We start from the raw sequence: 19,800 nt of genomic DNA on the forward strand, positions 1-19,800 counted from the left end.
ATGCTACAAGCCTCGTTGATGTATGCCTGAAGAGGGTTGTCGTCTGAAAGTACAACCTTTTTGGTTATCGATGCACCTATATTCTCCCCATCGAGACTGACTCCAAGGATGGATGCTCATCCTCCTCCACCATGGGCTCAGCATGAGCCACCAACTGCCCCTCCATAGATAGCTCATCATGAATAACATCCTCAACAATCAATTGTAGGTAGGTATCGTCTGCAAAAGATGTCACGGCTCTCGATAACGTTGTGTCTGCTGGCACTTTGTCAATGCATGTCTCCTAGCACCTCACCAATCTGATGTGGGCTATGATCACCTGACAACTTAGACACGACCCTTGGTACCTCATCAACTAATGGCACCTCGTCAACAGATAACCCTATGAGTGTATGATCTACTCTCGACTAAGGTGTCAACCGAAGCAGGCAAAGGGATCCCTAACAAGGGTGACTACTGCGTCATGCTGGATATATCTACATGCTCCTCACACTCCTACATGCCCTCATCTCCCTACTCAATCTCCTCCTTAGTCTCATTGTAAGTGTACTTGCATCTTAGGCCCCACAATCTTAGTAAGGTCTCCTCTCGGTCCCATCATCTAACTGCTCTTGTCCTGTCCACTCCTTTTGAGGAGGTTTGTTGTCCTGATTCTGCTGACTTTCCCCACATGGTGTAGATGGCTTCACTCCCGTGGCATGTGCACCTCTAGTGTCTCTATTATAAGGATGAGTATAGCTTAGTTGAATTTCCCTTACTGATACACAATTGGGCTAACATTTCTAACATCTCCTCATTATTTTTTATCATCTTCTCATTGTTTCTGAGGATCTCCTCCATGATTCCTTGTGTATTCCTCCCTTTTTGTGCCTTAGAATGTCCATTAATTTCACCAATAATTATGCATGCATGCTTGCATCTCCATGATCTTGCCAGCTTCCCCACAATTGGCCAAGATCATTCTCTGATAACACTATAATGTCCCAAACTAAGAGATACAATGATTATCAAACACATGCACTAAGCTACAACAAGGAAATCCAAACATGCAAGCACAAATTTACACAAACAAATATAAATCAGTGAGCCATGAAATAGCAGCGATAAATCTGACCCATTTTATTAATTTTTCAACTAGAGCTTAGTACAATAGAGTGTAATGATAGAACCTAGGTTTCCCAATGCAAGCATGCAACACCCAAGTGAATATCTAAGCAAAAATCCAATTGAAATGGCTCAATCTGCCCAAACGGACTGCCTACGGACTGCCTTGAAATTTGTTGTTGTTGTTGCTACCACTCCTAGAGGAAAATTGTAAAATGACCCCTCAAAATTGCTCCAAAAATATTGCAAATGGAGGAGAAGGCTCCTCACACCCAATTCAACAAAACCCAAAAAAATATCATAGGCCCAAGTGGTAGAATGGCTTCCCCAAATTATTGCGCCCTGCTCTAGAAATATTGTTGCTGTTGGCTAGCTTCAACCCTCTATTTTTGCCCTAAAAATTCTCAGAAAATTCAGCCAAATTAACTAGAGCCTCTCCTCATAAAACGCACAAAAACCCTGAAATCTCTTGGGCTAATTCCTATTGACCTAGAATGCCCAAAATAATGTGAAATTCCCCAGCTGATGAGTTATGCACCCAACCCAAATTTTTTGTTGCAATAGCTCCAATTTTCTCCCTCAACTACTGTAAATTCATCTACAAAACTCTTTCGAGAATGAGTGAAAAGTTTCAGCGCAACTCTTGCTCAAAATCTCCTCTTCAAACCCCTGCGTTGTATGGTGCCCAGAAAATGCCTGCGCAAGCCCTAGAGAGGAAAAATTCGGCCCTCTAAATAGCAGTGCTCTCAACGCAAAAAATTCTCAAGAGAAACTCATCCTCCCCTAAGGAAATTTTCTACAAATTCTCTAACCCAAATTCCACTGGTTAGCTTCTCTCCTAAGCTCCGTGAATTCTTCTTCTTTGTTCTCTTGAAGTTGGCACTCGTTGAAGATATGTTGTGAATTGGCTCACTAAATGATAGAAAACTGCTCTCAAATTCTCTCCTAGGGTGACACTCGAAGTTCACCGAAGAAGAGGTGGAATTCCCACTTCTAAATTCCTTGTGCTAAACATCACTGGTTAACTTGGCTAAGCAACTCAAGAAAACTCTCTAGTTTTGAAAATGAAATGCCAAAAAAATGTCCAAAATGAGACTCTTCTCTCCCTTTTATAATTGTTGCTCATCTATTCCTTGTGGGCTCCACCAATTTCGACCTCCCTTTCTCATTTCTTCCTTGTGGTTCGATTTTCCCAAGCGGGTTTGATTTTCTTTTTTGAGTGGCCCCCATAACCCATTACCACTTTAATTTTAATTTTCTCCTAACTTTAGCCTTCTTTTCTCTCCACAAATTAAATTGAGCCTCCACAACCCACTTTTCCTAAGTTTATTTGCCGAAATATTTATCCATCACCAAAATTACAAAATTGAGGATTTTACTAGAGAGTGATATCCCCTAGTAGAAGGTGTACATACAAGTGAGATTTCATATACAAGTGTTGACTAATTTTATTTTTTCGAAGTACTACACTTGTGGGAGTATTAATCCTAGTTGATTATTACCATGGTGACAAAATCTTCAAATTCCTTCTAGATGTAAAGATGTACGAATTTTGCTCCCTAACTACAGAAGTTAGGGTTTGCAAGGTCTAGAGACCTAATGTTAAATGTCATAGCTCTTTGATATACTTGTGAGGTCCAACAATAGTACTTGGCCCAAAATCTCAGGGCACTAAGGAGGCTCAATCATGTCCTTAGTTGTATGACCTCAACAACCTAGGTACTAGAGAGTGATCTCCCCAAGTAGATGAAGGTACGTACAAGTGAGATTTCATATACAAGTATTGACTAATTCAATACCACTTGAAGGGGTACCAACAAGGATTACAAAAGTTTCCAACAATGTGATTCCACTTGTACTTCTTGCATGTAATCTTTCCCAACTGCGATTTTATTTGCTTAACAACATATCATTGTGTTATTTAAAGATGCCAAAACATGACCCTCACCTAAACAAAAGTCTATTAAAATTCAGAGGCATTCTAGCTCAAGAAAGAGCTCTAACACCACCTATAGTGTTCTTTAACCCTTTGAAAATTGAAACACGACCAGGCATATAGAGAATATAATTCCAGATTAATGAAAAACAGAGACAATAAGACAAAATCTATTAAGAGACCCTTGTATATTGATAAATACAAAGAGAAGTACAATGTTCACTTAGCCTCTTAAGGTGGCGTGATGTTCCACTAATCAAAGCTCCAAATATACAAAACAAGGCAAACATTTCATAGTGCCATATCCCTTTAAACAACTTTTCCATGACAAAGCCCGAACTACTTGTGCCATTGGAACTAACGGGTACCAACTACCTAGTGGGCATTATAAAGTTGATGCTTTTACGTTGAACAACTACCCTCTTCTATCCAATGGGTCTTATTCAAAAAGGATGGATGCATACAACAATTAACTAAAGTCTAATTCCTATGTAGTGTAAAGTAGGGAGGTTAGGGTAGGACTGTAATCCTTTGTGAGCAAGAAGTAATAAAACACTAGAACCCCTAATGGTAAATTATTTATCAAATGAGCCATCTCCCCTAATAGATAAACATATATTATTTTTATGTGTTGGATAGCTATAAATAAAGGTTATGAACCCAAAGTTGCATGTGTTGGAGATGTGGGACCTGTGTATCCTCTATGCATTCAATGCACTTCATAGCTCAAGATGAAACATGTAGGCTAAGGGATATATTTTGTATGTGTTAGTACAATTTCAATCCCACAATTTTTACTCTAAGACAGTAGTATGATAGTGATGTGTGACTCATGCACTATTTAATCCTTCAAAAGGTTTTGGCTAGAGTTGGTCATTTAATGTAGTCTTAATATCTGTGGGCTGTGATCATTTTTCCCTCTTTGCATCAAGTCGAGAGCTTACCTAAAATCAGTATTAAGGAGGGTAGCTGCATGATTTTCAACATGAATCCAGATAAGGAAATCAGATTGTGGTGTCATACTACAAGACATTGGACTCATCATAGGCTAATAACCATCCTACCAACTAGAACGAACCATCTCTCAAATTCAATACTGGAGTGCAGCTAGTTGAAGTCCTATTGACATCATAAGAGTATACGAAGATAAACGATGTGGAATTCATTGTACTTGACATCATGGAATTATATTGCTAAAGCTTGGAGATTGTGAAATTTCACGTTCTTGGAATCAATTTAGAGCATATGACATTTGTGGTAACATAAGTGTCGGATCTATCTATTTTTTTTATATCAAATCCTCATGGTTGATCATGAATTTGTAGCGAGGTTTCTAGCTTACAACTCTATTAACTCAACAATAATTACAGTTCTTAAATCTGCATAAAAAATATCAAAATAAAAACTATTAGTAGTTACAATATTAACAATAGTTAAAATTTTACCTAGTATTATAATGCATGTGGATTTACCCTATTATTGTCAATGCATTTTTTAAGTCCTACAACTAGCAACCTTGAAAGGACTTTGTTCCTTGTTTAAATGTCAAGTGTTAAAATACTTGGCAATAAAGTTCTTCTGTATCGATGGCAATATACAACATATTTCAATGACCGTACATGCAGACAGGTCTGATGTGGCAACAATGTGGTGGTCAGGCACTCTTAATTTTAAAATTTCTGTATTTGCTCTCTGTGCGAAGTACAGTGTTCCTATCCCACAACAGTTTTGGAAGCAACTATGTAAACATATAATTTGAACCAATTTGTCTTGGCAGTTATAGTCTCATATAGCGACTATGTAATGGCTAAGACGATTCTGTAAGAGGCCACAAGCATAGTTGGAGAGAGTGTGCAATAGTAGCACTTTAAGTGATACTTAGCATTTTCTTCCAAGTGAATCTGTTGATTATTGTACAGATATACTACAACTGCTCTACTACTGCTAGCATTCAATAGTATAGAGCTTCCTAAAACTCTGTAGATACAACAGTGTTTGCATAAACACCATCTTCTATGAGGCGGCAATATCTTTAGGGAATCAATGTATTGTATGCTCAATGTTCATGTTGCTGACAATCTATGGAGAATTAAAAGAAAAGATAGGGCACCAAGAAAGGCATAGTTTGAGGACTTTTTGGTCCTCTACTTGTTTGAGGAGAGGTTGTTGGATGCAGCATATACAGTATGGCCTGGTTGAATTTTTGCTTCCATGTTGTAAACTTGTAAACACATAGGAAGAGTTTGATCATCGTCAAGACCAATTGTTTGTTGATATTTTGGATGGATTGCTTGGTATTTGTACGATCATTGTAGTGGAATATATGTTCAACAAGCTTACACTAGGTTCATTTAAGAAATTTTTGTAATGACCAATCATGAGCACAGAAGATAATTGGCTCATTGTTGTTTAACAAATCTCATGCACCATCAGTAAAAACATATTATTTTCCCATTGAACTTGCTTTCTAGCAACTACTAGAGCTCCTCCATTTCCATGTCCATATCCAAAGACTTCTTCTCAAACAATATGTTTAACTCCAAAATGTTCCCAACCGCAACATGAAAATCAAATATCTGACTACTGCCACCCTACCCTCTTCTAAGCCTATCTGTTCTGAATCCCGTTTTATTAGAACCTTTCCAAAAATCCTAGCTCTCGCAATCCGACCCCTCTTCAATTTGATCCCTTTTCTAGAACTGGAAACATTTATTTCATTTTATGAGCAACACAATATCCATCAATCCATCACTATTTCTCCATGAAATCTCCCAACTCTGCTATTTTTCCTTCTTTATCCAGATCATGTCGGAGGGCTAGCTTCATGTTTGCTTCTGTTGCTTCCTGAGACATCCCACCATCTTAAACAACCCTTTCCAGTTTCATGTATGGAGGGTTGTGACAGCTTTGCAGTGGATTCATAGTTGTTGCTAGGCCAAGGGTGAATTAAAATTTGAGATACTCTATATGATCCCTTTAGAAAGTTGGATCACAATACCTCCCTACATTGCCAGAAAAATATAACTCATCTATGTGGGCTCTCCTACAATTGCACCCTCTACTTGGATAATAGGCAAATGTTGTGGTCACTGATAGAAGTGAAAGTTTTAGACACAACAGCAACAACATAAACCTTGAACCAAACAAAACATTGACACTTAACAATTTTTAATAGGTCTTCAACAGATGATGAAAATTCCGAGTCGTATTGCCCCAATAAAAGAACACTTTCAGCATAATGACATCATTCTGTAAGCTTAAAAGAGCAAGAGTTCTCTTCTATACGCCCATGTAAATCAAATTAAATATATCATTGATTCTTTTAATACATATGTATTCATGTGTGTTTGTATATTTATAGCAATTATAGAATGAATCATTCGAGATGGATACCAATGATTCTGTAGTCAATGACTGCTATAAATACTTGACAGGAGCTTCAGCAATGTACAAAAAGAGGTGCCCAAAATGATTGACATTATATGTATATTATTATAATTCATGAGCATCTAATTTTAAGTATCAATGGTAACCTCCACAAAACATGTGATAGATGGCAAAAAGCTTTCAAGTAAAGATGACATGGACGAGGATTATAAGCGAAGCATGCATCCGAGAAGGGCATCAAGAGATGTCAATTGTTTCTAAACTCAAACTGTTTGGAAAAGAAAAAAAATGATTAGGCAGTGAGCAATAAAGAACATTAAAAATGGAAATGAGGTATCCATTAATTAAGGAAAGATACAATGTACTCTGAAGTTGATGCACACCACCTAATTATCAAGAAATATGAAAGCTATAATAAATTTGACATTGCTATGTATGTATTTATCAATTATTATTACCAACTTTGCAAAAGGATAAAATAGCATTCACATTATCCCTTCTCATCAAACTGAAACTTGAACTCAAATAAAGTGGCCTAGGCCATGTACATAAATACCCTTGGAACAGCAATGTAGAGAATCAGTTCCATTCAAGAAGCATATTAATATATTGAGTAGGGAAAAATTATTTCCTCTCCTAATTCTTAATCTCTGTTCTCAAACATTTGCTTCAATGTAGCACCTAGGTTTGAGGAAGAAATGATCTTTTTCCAAAGCCAAGAATAGAAGTTATGAAAATAAGATCTAATATCAACTTCAAAACCAAGCTTATTTTGCTAACATGTAACTCAAACTAATGAGGTAACACTGAAAATAGCGAAAATTGTATAATCATTAAACATGATAGAGAAAGGGAATCCGTTATGTCCTTGATGCTTTGAAACTTTTGTACACGGGATGCGTAGGGTCAATCCTACAACCCATTTCCTCGAACATTTGGAGCTAAAGGCATTGAAGAAAGCAAGCATTAATGTTAGACCTATTTTATCTATAGTGATTGCATATCTTATTTCAATCTCTAACACCAATGAGAAAGATATAAATTGTAAGAATAGATAAGACAGACCTGCTCCATGAAGCCCTTATTTGGACAGACTTTGGAACTCGCCTCACGTAAAGAACTCAAGGCATCTGTAATAGTATCACAAGGATATATCCATTAAAAAAATATTCTACTCCAATATACACTCCCATAAAGAATAAGTGTATAAAAAAAAGGATGTGGACAAGTCTAAAGACTTAAAATAAAACATTATCTCAATCAAGGTTACATCCAATAGATGATCATCAGATTTAACTTGAAAGTTGAAGGAGCAAGAGTAAAGGAAAATTTATTTATCAACATTCTTAGTTTTCAACAGATAAATAAGTCGTTTGTGAGCTTGGAATGCTGATTGAATGGTAGTATTAAAGTACACAAAAATAAATAATGCAAGAAAAAGTAGTGTATTGTTCAGAAGAAATCAATTTCCTTGTAGGAATACACCAACATATAACGACCTACCATGTAACCTTGGATTTTTTTCTATTCATCAATAGTCGCAGTTATTCTTGTCACACAAGCCCACCCCCACACGCACACATCCTCAAACCAAGTAGGTGACCAGTATATTCCAACACCCCCCTCCCCAATGGTCAAAAAGACCAAAAGCTTCCTAACAAGAGATGTAAGAGAAAAGTCCTTGTGGAGACAAGACAAGGCACATGTGCCCCAGGCATAATTCCTGTGCCATGTACTTGTCCCTCCTACCAACAGCTCCATCATGCACATGTACCATACACCATCTCTCCTCTATGCCAACAATTATACAACTTCACCATTTTCCTATACTGCACCATTCACTCCCAATCCAGCCATTACTCATCATACCACCTATTGAACCTTTAATCCATGATGACCTACGTTGAAGCATATGCATTCTCATTCCACTATCATCCTTGTCCCAACATTAACACCCCCTCATGAGCGACACAAAAGACAACATTTTGTTCCAGTGTCCCAACATTCATTTATCCTGTGGGGTCTAGGATCATAAACTATTGTCTATGTTAACTTGGTTGTGACCATGACTAGTGTCAACCTCCACTTGGGCACTTTTTACATTACTTTCCAACCAAGCTGTATTACAAAGGTCAAGTTTCCTCTACAAAGCATATATACCCAGTGTTTCCAAATACCACAATTAATTTGTGTGACTCCCATTCATCCCATCTAACATAATTTTAGTATGACATGTACCAATTGACCCCTTTTACAATATTTTGTGCAAACCTACCTAAAAACTAAAATGGGTACTTGAATCATTACAAATCAACCTAGCATAAATCCTACCACCTTAAACACTACATTGATATCAACCTTTATCATGTTTCAACAATTTAAAATGCATAGTTTGATCTTCAATACTGAAAAATGAAAAAAAAAAAAAAAACATGTTAATCTACTAGGAAAACAATATTGGCCCCTATAGCATTGGGAAGCTTCTTCATAAAACAACTAAACATGGACTTATATAGTCCCTTTACAAAAGAAAAACCAACCCTCCCTAGTTTATATATATATATATATATATATATATATATATATATAATGAGGCCTTTATAATCTTAGATTGCCCAAAAAATGTACCTTTTAGCCCTGTTACCCTTTATGTTGTGTTGTCACTCAAATTGTACATGAGAATGCGACAACGCTCAGGGCAAGGTCTGTCACTCCAATCCCTACTGATTGGATTTTCACTTGATCTTGAGAGGATTTTGTCAAGTGGTTTCATCACAGCAGCAGAGGCATTTTGACATGATTTCTCTACTTTCTCAGTAGCATTACAAAAATTGTTTTACCCATTCCAAAGAGAGAGTATGACCTAGTTGATGCAGTGTTACTTATCCAGAGCAGAGCATTGGGCTACCTCATTACTCCACATGATGCTTAACACTTCGAGGTACCACTAGATGTTGAAACATTGACTTGGTGTTGGAGATATTCATGATGTGCCCAGTGGACCTCGGATGAACCCAAGTTGGCCTTAACACTGCTTGATGGGAATCACTTGTTCCGAAGCTTGATGATGGTCATCCTTGTGATGACAGGGGAGGGCTTGCACACCACTTATGAACCCCATCGCTTGAGTGACAAAGTGCCACATCACCACTCTTACCCTTTGGAGGGAGACATTGGGCGCCACAAATATAACATCTTGGCTTAGAGGCACTTTGGAGGCATGCCCGTGATCTAGGAGCTACATCTTGGAGTATGGAGCACTCATTAGCCCATATTACACTTACTTGTGGCATTTAGTACTCATTTGGATGATGCTATGCTTAAGGAGGATTTTCTCCCATGCTTGTGGGCATTTTTGTTATGTTTTTAAGCTATGAGGTTGGCTTGTAACCTCTATATTATGGAACACCTAAAGTAAACTTGTTAGTAGGGCTCATTTAGTTGTATATTGTAGAAGTGAGTGGGGAAGCTCTAATATAAATACAGGCTCCCCTCATTTCATTTGTTCATCATCACACATTGAATTATTTTCCTCTCTAAGAGAGTGCGAGCTAGTTTTTTCGCTACTATGGGCAAGGTGTGATATTTATTTGTGTGACTTTCTTGTGGATGTGATATGGAGACATTGTTTTAGGATTGAAAAAATTGCCTTTTGTGGAGAACTTTGTAAGTTTATTGTTTTATCAATGATAATTTGTATGTTGAATGTTTAAAAGTGAGATTTATGCATAAAATTGAAATTTGAGTGGATGTTTGTGGCTCATAATTTAGGAAGTGCACCTATAAATTGTATGAAGGAAAAATATAGCATAGTCCATGGTCTATACCTCTTCAACAGGTCTGATGTCACTCTCATTCTCGCTATTTATGTATACCTAACAGCCATAGAAACAATTTCCCTAGTCAAACCCTAGTCTCTATTGGAAGATCTTGGTCCTTGTTGAATATTATTCTAAGATGTTTTCTTGGGTTGCTATATGACAATGAATACATTTTCATTGCATAACATCCAAACCATAACTTATAGCAGCCTATTCCTCGATCTAGGCATAGAGTATTTGAATGCTATTATAGCACATTTGGGCCATCTTAGGCCTTGTCGATACTCTATCCCCAATAGACATATCCCCCTAAGCCATAGCATTAGAATATCTTTCTAGGTAATTTAGGGAAGCCTCCCTTATGGTTTAATTCCACTAAAGAGTAGGAGAAAAGTTGTTGAGGTGACAACAACAACCCTTTCTCTTATTGCCATAATGTCCAACCACACCTAGTGCAGCTTTGCGCTAGGCTGCTATATTTTGCAGCGACAGTCCCAAACCCTCCTCTTTGCAGACATTCCAAGGTCACACTACTTTTACATGGAGGAGGATTTGGTTATAAAGGCACGTGGATTAGGGCTAATGCACATTCTTTGAGGGTTCCATAACTCTTCTTGCTATATTTAACATTATTTTTTAGCATCCCAATGAGGAATAAACACCATCCTTGCTGAGCACTCCCATTGATTATGCATTTATCATTATTTTATTTGGAGTGATTATCTAGTTGCTATCTTAAAGAGCATCCCAAGATGATGAAAGGACAAATCGCGCCTCAAGCCAAAATCCATCATTTAAAGAAGAGTTTTGGTTGAGGTGTTTCCTATCCATCTCCCTTGTTAATTTTTGTTGTTAAGTTAGATAATTTGTTGTTGTCACTTGAAAGGAAGGTAAGGTATATTTCTAGTTTATAGCAATGTGTCCTCTTTCTTGTCATGTTTATGTATTAAGGAGTGTTACCCATCATGTTGTTGGGTAACCCTTCAAAAAAAGTTCCATTTCCATTATGAGATATGGAACAATACAAGTAAGAAAGCCACTCCACGATCAATTGAGAGGGCCCTCTGGTGAGGCATTGAAAGGACAAAATTTGTATGAGTAAAGGAAAGATGTAGGAACAAATCCAATCAAATCTTTGTTTCAAGCATACCCTGTAGAGCAGAAACCAGGCTTATTGTCAGAATTGACTATTGCAGCTTTCTTTGTTAATTCCCCAGGCTTATCAGTGCATTGCTTTGGTATGCCTTTCATCACAATAGAGGCACTAAATTTTCATCCTCGTTATTCATCTATAGGAGATATCTTTTGCAACACCTGGATATTAGAAATCTAAAATGGGTGGGCATCCTTGTGTGTAGTAGTTGCAGCCCCTTGTCTAAATGATAAGCACAAGAATCAATATGGATAGACTCAAAGAACAACACTTGTATCCATACCTCAAGTTGTGTAAAGGTTGTGAGTCCAAATATTATGGATGACATTTGAGCTTGATCTTAGAGTTTTGAAATTATTACTAGATGCATCGCTACCACTCACACTTGGACAAGGAGGCTTCAAGTCATGAGGACACTCATTACATGTGTAACTTAGCAAGATTATTGATGGAAGTAAAGTCCTTAGCCTAATATAGTGATCTAGAATTGACCAAAGTCAAGGTCCAATGGGAGGTGCAAAATGCAAATGAAACTTATATTTATATGTATGCTAAGCACTGGGATGATTAGAGCATGGAGTCAACCTGTCCTTGCATGTTAAAACTAATGTAGTTTGGATTGAAGCCGACCTCTTCTTGCATGTTAAAACCGATGTAATTTGGATTGGAGCCGACCTGTCCTTTCATGTTAAAACAAATGTAATTTGGAGTGGAGCCAACCTTAAGTTGATGTGGTTGACCCTTTAAGGAGAGATATGGATATAAACTCAGTCTATATTTTTGTGGGCCTCGATTATGTTATGGACATCCATTGTGAGTAGTTTTGAATACAGTAGAAGCCCATCATTTGAAGTTGTGGGGTTGGGCATCTCCCCCCGACCACCATTGACACCCTTATCCATGTTGAGGATACTTGGACAACACACTAAATGGTGACCTGGCAGCATGTGCTCCTACCTTGAAGTTTTCTTAGCAAGGGTTAGATGGCTAATTGGAGATTCTTGGAGCTGAAGAATTGGTTGGTAGGCCATTGTACCTACATTTGGAGTTTGCTTGGAGATTGATGGATGACATATTTGGAGGTTGAAGAATGTTAATTTTAGGTATGTTCTATGATTAGAGCAATTTATTTCAATTTTCACAATTAGCTCAATATCTTTCCCAGATTAGCAATCGCATCATCATTAAAGTAAATTGCAGATAGAACATAAACATAGATCGCAAAAGACAAGCCAAGACAAGAGGACACAAGATGTGGCGCTAGCCAGGGACAAGCCCCAATGTGGGAAAACCCTTGACCAATTCTTCTTATATGTTCTTCAATAGTTCAGTAGCGAGAGAGAGAGAGATAGTGCATTTACAACAAAAGTCAACGCTTTGACTTATCTAAATAAGAGCATAGATCATCTCTAAGTAGATGATACATGAGGTAGTTGAACTCAGTTGAAGACATGCTGCTTCAACTGATTCTCCCAAGTTACTCCATCACCATGCTGCACCTATCAGTATGTTGCTCCTCATCATCATGTTGCACCTCACTATGTTGCACTATGTTGCACCCATCATCACTATGTTGCATCTCATCATGCTTCATCAATCATGATTGTACCCATCGTTGTATTGCATCATGTACCATCATGTGCCATTGTTGAACCATGTTTGCCATATTGTCCCCTCTGCTTGCTACACCATGCTTTCCACCCTATTGTTTCATTGTTAGCATGCCTTTGTTGCTGACCCATTGTTACATTGTTGTACCATGCCATCATTGTAGCATTGCTACTACCATGCTGTCATTGTAACATTGTTGCTATCATGCCATCATTGCTATCATGCTGCCCATGCATCTTTCTGTACTATCATGCATTCAAACTTCATGGGTCACCTTGTTGTCACATTCCTAACACTGTTGTCCCACTGTTAGTGACTACTACTCCTATGATTGCTTGTTGTCCCATTTGTGTTTGCAACACCATGTGACCTTGTTGTCCCATCTTCCTTTGCAGCACCATGTGACCTTGTTGTCCCATCTTCCTTTGCTGCCAACACACCATACAAACACTGTTGTTTGTCACTTCATTACTGTTGTAATTTCTAGGACTAGTTAGGGCACACAATAGTCCCTAACCGTCCTCAAATCTGACCTAGAATTTCCCTTATGAAATGCGAACTACCCTAGTGTGAAAAGACCTCATTTAGATGACTGCATCTAGACTATTCTAGGACTGCAGTTAGGGCTTCCTTAGGACTGCGGCTAGGGCTTCCTTAGGACTGTGTTTAGGGCTTCTTTAGGACAGCGTTAGGGCTTCTTTAGGACTGCAGCTAGGGCAGATTGTTAAGCCTCCTTTCCTCCTGTGTATTAGGGCTACTTCCTCCTAGATTTCTCTCACACTAAAACCCAAAACAAGTGGAGAGAAATCAAGAGAGAAGTTTGCGTGAAATGACTCTCAAGTCATCTCCTTTTATACTAAAACATTGAGCACATGTGGGTGTTATTTAGTTGCTGGCCGACCTTGACGAATTGTCTTATAACACAAATAAATTCATAACTCCATGAATACTTATCAGAATCGGATGATCTTTAAATAAATCCTACACCTCTCGATGAGAGTGATCCAAGAAAAATATCAGCTGCCATTAATAAGATGACCCGCATGGAGTTTGACCCTAGTTGCCAATTTTAACAATGAAGGAAGTTATGTTGTTGAAGGAGGTTGGACACTACATTAGTGTTGCTTGTTTGCCCCTCATTTGTGGAAAGGGGCAATAATTTGAGAGCTTATGCCCATGGATTTTGTACATGTGGATTTAAAAGTCCCAATTTGTAATGAGAGGGATTTGGGCCACTCCCTAGGTTAATTTAGGCAATTTTAGCTTAGAAAATTATTAATTTATTATGAGGGAAGTTGAACACCTCCTCTATAAATAGAGGTGCACTTCCTGTCATTTTCTCATGGAGTTTGGAAGAGAAATTCCATAGAAATCTGAAATTTGTGCGATTTTTCCTAGTAAATTTTGGCTTTGGATATTTCAAGTGAACCGAATTGTGTTGGGGAAGATATGTTTTGAATGGTGGAACTTTCTTTGGATTGACGAAGTGATGCTTGGATGAATAGTGTTATTTTAATGTGAGTATTATCTTCCATTTTGCTACAATTGTTAGGTTAGGGTTTTCCATGTGCGATATTAAAAAACGCAACACCTATTGTGAATATTTTCTTCATATTCAAAATATGTCATCAGGTGTCCATCAAGGAAGCTAGATTGCATTCCTCGACCTTAAGTCTTCTACTTTGTAAAGTTGCTAGGATTAGATTGAGACATTGTGCTTCTCTCTTTCCCACTCCATCCAAGGTATTCAACTATTGACCCGCTCCTTGTCTAATTCCATATGCCCAAAAATTCATGGATAATTTCAAAGCATTGATCCCTCATGCTCCATCACTTTTTACTTTTGTAAAATCAATAAATTCAAAGTAGTGTACATTTGGAAATCTATTTGGGCATTCCCTAAAACCTACCTAGAGGCATCAGTGTGTTGACCTCACTACTTCATTCTACCCAAAGCCATAATTTATTGAAGATTATTCTAGGGTGTTTATATAGAAGGTCCTCGAAGGGTATTTATCCTAAGCAATCCTTCGATTATGTAATCTCTAGTACCTTTCAGAGAAGCCTCCCATGTGGGGATAATATATTCCCACAAAAAAATAAGGGAATTCGCTACTGAGGTCACAGTTGGTGGACCTCGTTGTTGCTAGGGATCTAAAGTGGCCTAGCACTTGGGTGCTAGATTTTACAGTAACATTTTTGGCGTTGTTTCTAGGGATGTTTTGAGTCCTCCTCGTAATCCGAAGCCTAAACTTCAGTTTCTTCGAATGAGCTCATCCCCAAGTCAAGGAAAATCTGCCCATCTGGAGGCCCCACAAGAAGAACGAAGTCCTTGTTCTCTAGGGGTTTTGAAAACTTGGTGCTTGCAAGGTGAGGCAAGCACCATTGTGAAGCCATTGGAAGGTCTCCTTGGAAACTCCATAGTGAAAATGTACAAAGTTGGACTTATTTTCAGTTTTGTATCATTCTTGTTAAAATGGATGCAAGCAATCTGTTGGATAAGGTTGTCATTGATGTCAATAGGATGTCAAGCCCTAACATTGTTTAAGCCCTAATTCAAGCAAGCCCTAGTTGTTCAGCATGTCCTAATATGCCCCAGGTGCATGAATAAAGAAGTATACTCTGATGGAGTTAATGATGCAGCTTCATGTAAAGAGACCCCTGCTTCCTACAAAGTGTGGCCTCTCAAACAGCCCTAAAACTCTCTATACGCATAGGAATAGGCCTTCCATATGACAAAGCATTCATTTCATTACTAGTGATTCCAGAACTATGAAAGGAAGGAAAATGCTAATGCATTGCAGTGAGTTTTATCACTCCCTAAGTGATACTAAGGGGTGGAAGTAAGAAGACGTGACAGACGTAATTGAAATGACCAATCTTTCCTTCGACATTTAGGGTAAAATAGTCACAATAATTATGGTTTCTCCAAAAGTCCAGTAAAAAGACTGTGGTCTTGTATACATAGAAACCATATCACCAAGTTGATATTGGAAGACAAACCTATGGGGTTTTAGTTCAGATAATAATGACATTACTATAGTAGATACAAGCATTAAGTCCATGGAAGGAGAAGGAAATAATGAATTTGCCAGAATTAAAAACAAAATTTAATATATATTGTTGCACAGGTCGGATCTGAAATATGTCAACTCACTCCTACCAAAAGACGCGCCCTTTCACATATACAAACAAGTATAAATACCAAGTCAAGCTCCTCATTCTGGCCATGCAATTCAGTCAAGAAAAGATTAAATTCGGATCTGAGGTAAAGAAGAAAGGAAGAAGCTTGAAGATTCTTGTTTGGACGAAATTTGAAGGATAAGTTAACCTCAGAACAAACTCCCTTTCTGGCCCTGTGTTTACCTTGTAGACAGACCTCAAATCTGGGCAGAAAAACACATTTCAGACCTGTTATGATCCTGTGCTAGACGAGTGTCAAATTGTCAAGAATCAAACCTGGTAGAAAAGCTCGGACCTGTGGACTGTTGCAGAGAAATTGCGGACCTGTGATCAGTAACTGTAGCTCGCACCTGTACCTATGGATCTGTGACATTTTCGGACCTGTGATCTGTAGAACCTGATGTTTTCTCACCTATGGCTTACAGTTCGGATCTGTGGCTTGCATACCATTCAGATCAGTGGTCTACACAGTTCGGACCTGTGGACCTTTGGCACACATACGCTCGGAGCTGTGGTGGCACTAAAGTGCAGAACTGTAGCATAAAATGTTCAGTGGTTGGCAAATTTTTGGAATCATTTGAGAGCAGGTTTTTGAGCATTGTTTAGAGCAACTTAGTGACAGAATTGAAGAAACCTTTGATAGTTCTTGGAATCTTTTTGACAGCAGTTTATTGGGCACTGTTTGGAGCAGAATTGAAGTCTTGAAATCAAGAGTTTTGCGCATCATTTGTAGACAGACTATTGAACTATCTTATGATACCTTTGGAGGAAACCTTGAAGACTGTTTGGAGTTGATCTATTGTGCATTTTATGAAGCAGCTGTATTGAAGTACCATAGAAGGTAGACCTGAAGCAGCTTGTTGGAGACCATTTTGAAGACAACTTTTGAATCGATTCTTGAAGATATTTTGCCGAAAAATTGAAGAGCATCTCTTGAGTGCAGGCTTGTGAGCAACCTAGTGACAGATTTGAAGACCATCAAACAGATGGTCTGTTAGCTGATGAAAAGACAGCCTTGGAGACACTTCCATAGAGCTAGATTCAAGCTGAACTTGAGAACTCATTGAAGGCATCTTGGAGTTCATTTGAGAAGTAGACCTTTGAAGCAACCTGTGTAGCAGTTTTGTAGATATCCTTGAAGCATCTTGAAGGCCACTTGTAGCAGTGTACTAAAGAACAGTTGAAGACCTCTTGATGACCTATTAAAGCAGCTTGAAGAGAACCTACTGTGCAGGCCATTAAAGACATCTTTGGAGCAGCATTGTTGAAGCCCTGATAAAGTAGCTTTGAAGAGGATTGTTTGTGCAGAATTGTTGGAGTTGACTTTAATGGACTAAGCCCCTGGATCATTTTGTAGAATTTGTTGAAGCAAATATTGGAGTTGTTTTCAGGACTTGTTGAAGAAGATATTGGAAGTCCTGAAGCAGTACTATAACCATTTTGAAGAATTGAAGCAGAGGGTTGGAGCCCTAGAGGATTGGAGTCCTCACACAAGGTTGGAGCCTTGTGGAAAACTAGGTTGGAGCCTGAATTGTTGAGAGGATTGGAATCCTCAAATAGACCAAGTTGGAACTTGGTATAGTACAGGTTGGAGTCTGGTTTAAAATTGAAGATTGGAGTCTTCGTCTAGGGTTGGAGCCTTAAAGGAATTAGAAGTGGGATTGTACAGATTATTGTTGTAAAAGAGGAACGGAATCCTTGTTATTTTTGTTAATAAAAATCTCTTTTAATGTATATTTCATGTTATGGTTTTACTAAGTGATCTTAACTGGTACATAATAACAATTGTAAAAGAAATATTGATTCACTCCCCCCCCCCCCAGTATTTCTAACACAAACTACATGAAATATATGAAGCTTGTCATGATGATGATATCCACGAATATCCAAGCCTATACCCACCAAAATGGTGAAAAGATGGTCCTAGATTTCAGGGGTATACAAATGCCCTAAATCAAACATGGCAAGGAAATGTTCATTTAGGCCCTTTGGAAGTAAGCCTAGATGAAGCGACTACTAAAAATGAAGATGCAATCCCACAAGAAGAAGCCATGGCTGACCATCCTCATGATGATCAAGAGGATATTGATGTTTTGAATCAAGAAAACCTCCAAGCACTTCGAGAAAATGTTAAGTGTTATGAATATGAATAATTAATAATTAATAGTTAATAATGATTAGTATATTGAGGCATGTCTCAAAAGACATGATTGTTCATGAAGGGGTACCCACCCAGGTATATATATGGGACCCTCAGCTGCAACCAAATCATATTCTCATTTATATACATATATATACCTGTATCTATTGGAGAACGTAACTAGGTTTGGTCTTCATTATTGTATTTGAGTCAAATATATTTGTAAAGAAAAAAGATTTTTTATTATTACTAAATTGACTTGTTAAAGCATGGGTTTCATGCTTGGGTCAATTATAGGTCAAGCCTCCATTCTAGGCTTTAGGTTGTTGTTAAAGTCATTTATTGTTTGGTCAAAGACTCCTCCATCAAGTCATCCTCTTCAGCAAAAGTCATCAACTCATCAGAGTCTTCAAGTCAGCCTCTTCTGGTCGGCCTCAAATAAAGTCAATATATATTCATGTCAGCGTTATACAGTGACACATCTATTCATATGGTCATGTCGGCTCATTTAGGATGGACATACCACTATATATACAAGCCTGTGATCTTCGCATTACACCAACTCAGAACTCACATTTCAGAGAAGTTTTCGGTGATGAAGTTTCGGTGATCACAGTGACGTTTTCCGGTGTTACTACAATCTCGCTGCTATCTCAATGCTATTATATTTTGATGTAAAACGCATAGATAAAGTCTTATCACAGTGCCATAGTCTTGGTAAAGGATTTTGGTGCCATGTTATTAGAGGTCTCGGTGTGGTGAAGATCTCGGTACTATCTCAGTGAATTAAGGTTCGGTACAAGGTCTAGATGCTATGACAGTGATAAGGTTCAATGCTGCCACAGAAACAAGAATTCGATACCCTCTCAATGATAAGGATTCGGTGCTCACACAGTGACATGGATCAAACACAGAGATGAAGGATGACTTGATGGAGGGAGTCTGGTCTAGTTTGTAAGGGTCTTGGTCATCTCATCTTGAATCTACTGAATGAAGAATTTTGACTAGATTTTCCCTAGAGTGTGGTTTTCCCCTGGCAGCGTGCCTACATCTTCTGTTCTTGTTTATTTGTTGCTTGGCATTAGTCTTGATGATAAGAAGAGATAATTGTAAGAAGAACTTCGGCGTAAATCACATGAGGAAGGACCTTTGTCGACGCGTTTCGAACCAACTAGTGTGGTTCATCGTCAAGACAAGTTGAAGAAACAGATCCAGCTATGCAAGTTAAATCGAAAGAACTAATAATCATAATGAAAACATCACAAGATAATGTCATTTATAAGGGAAATCATTTAACTGCCACCTCTATGGATTTCCCAACAGTATCCTCAATGGACATGTTCATATTCCAAGTGTTCTAGAGTATTTAACTTGTGAGTACGAACTTTGTTTGTTATATTGGTATCAAAGCTATTTGATCCTCTGGCTACTTAATTGTTGCACAAGCCAGTCTGATCCAGCCTTT

General features: G+C 38.1%; 1 protein-coding gene across 1 annotated transcript in view; it reads right to left on the minus strand.

Moving 5' to 3' along the window:
• Nucleotides 1-6,859: 6,859 nt before the first annotated feature.
• LOC149231113 (uncharacterized) overlaps nt 6,860-19,800 on the minus strand; it is a 154,462-nt gene continuing 141,521 nt past the window's right edge. The window contains exons 3-4 of the mRNA XM_089379129.1: nt 7,493-7,557; nt 6,860-7,368 (exon numbers count right to left, since the gene is read on the minus strand). Of these exons, the coding sequence (XP_089235255.1) occupies nt 7,288-7,368; nt 7,493-7,557 (146 nt within the window). The 3' untranslated portion in view covers nt 6,860-7,287. The remainder of the gene's footprint in view (nt 7,369-7,492; nt 7,558-19,800) is intronic.

The sequence above is a fragment of the Pinus tabuliformis genome, chromosome J (genome assembly GCF_031772625.1).
Source record: "Pinus tabuliformis cultivar Carrire ecotype Pingquan chromosome J, CPIR1, whole genome shotgun sequence".
In the NCBI taxonomy this organism is placed as follows: domain Eukaryota; kingdom Viridiplantae; phylum Streptophyta; class Pinopsida; order Pinales; family Pinaceae; genus Pinus; species Pinus tabuliformis.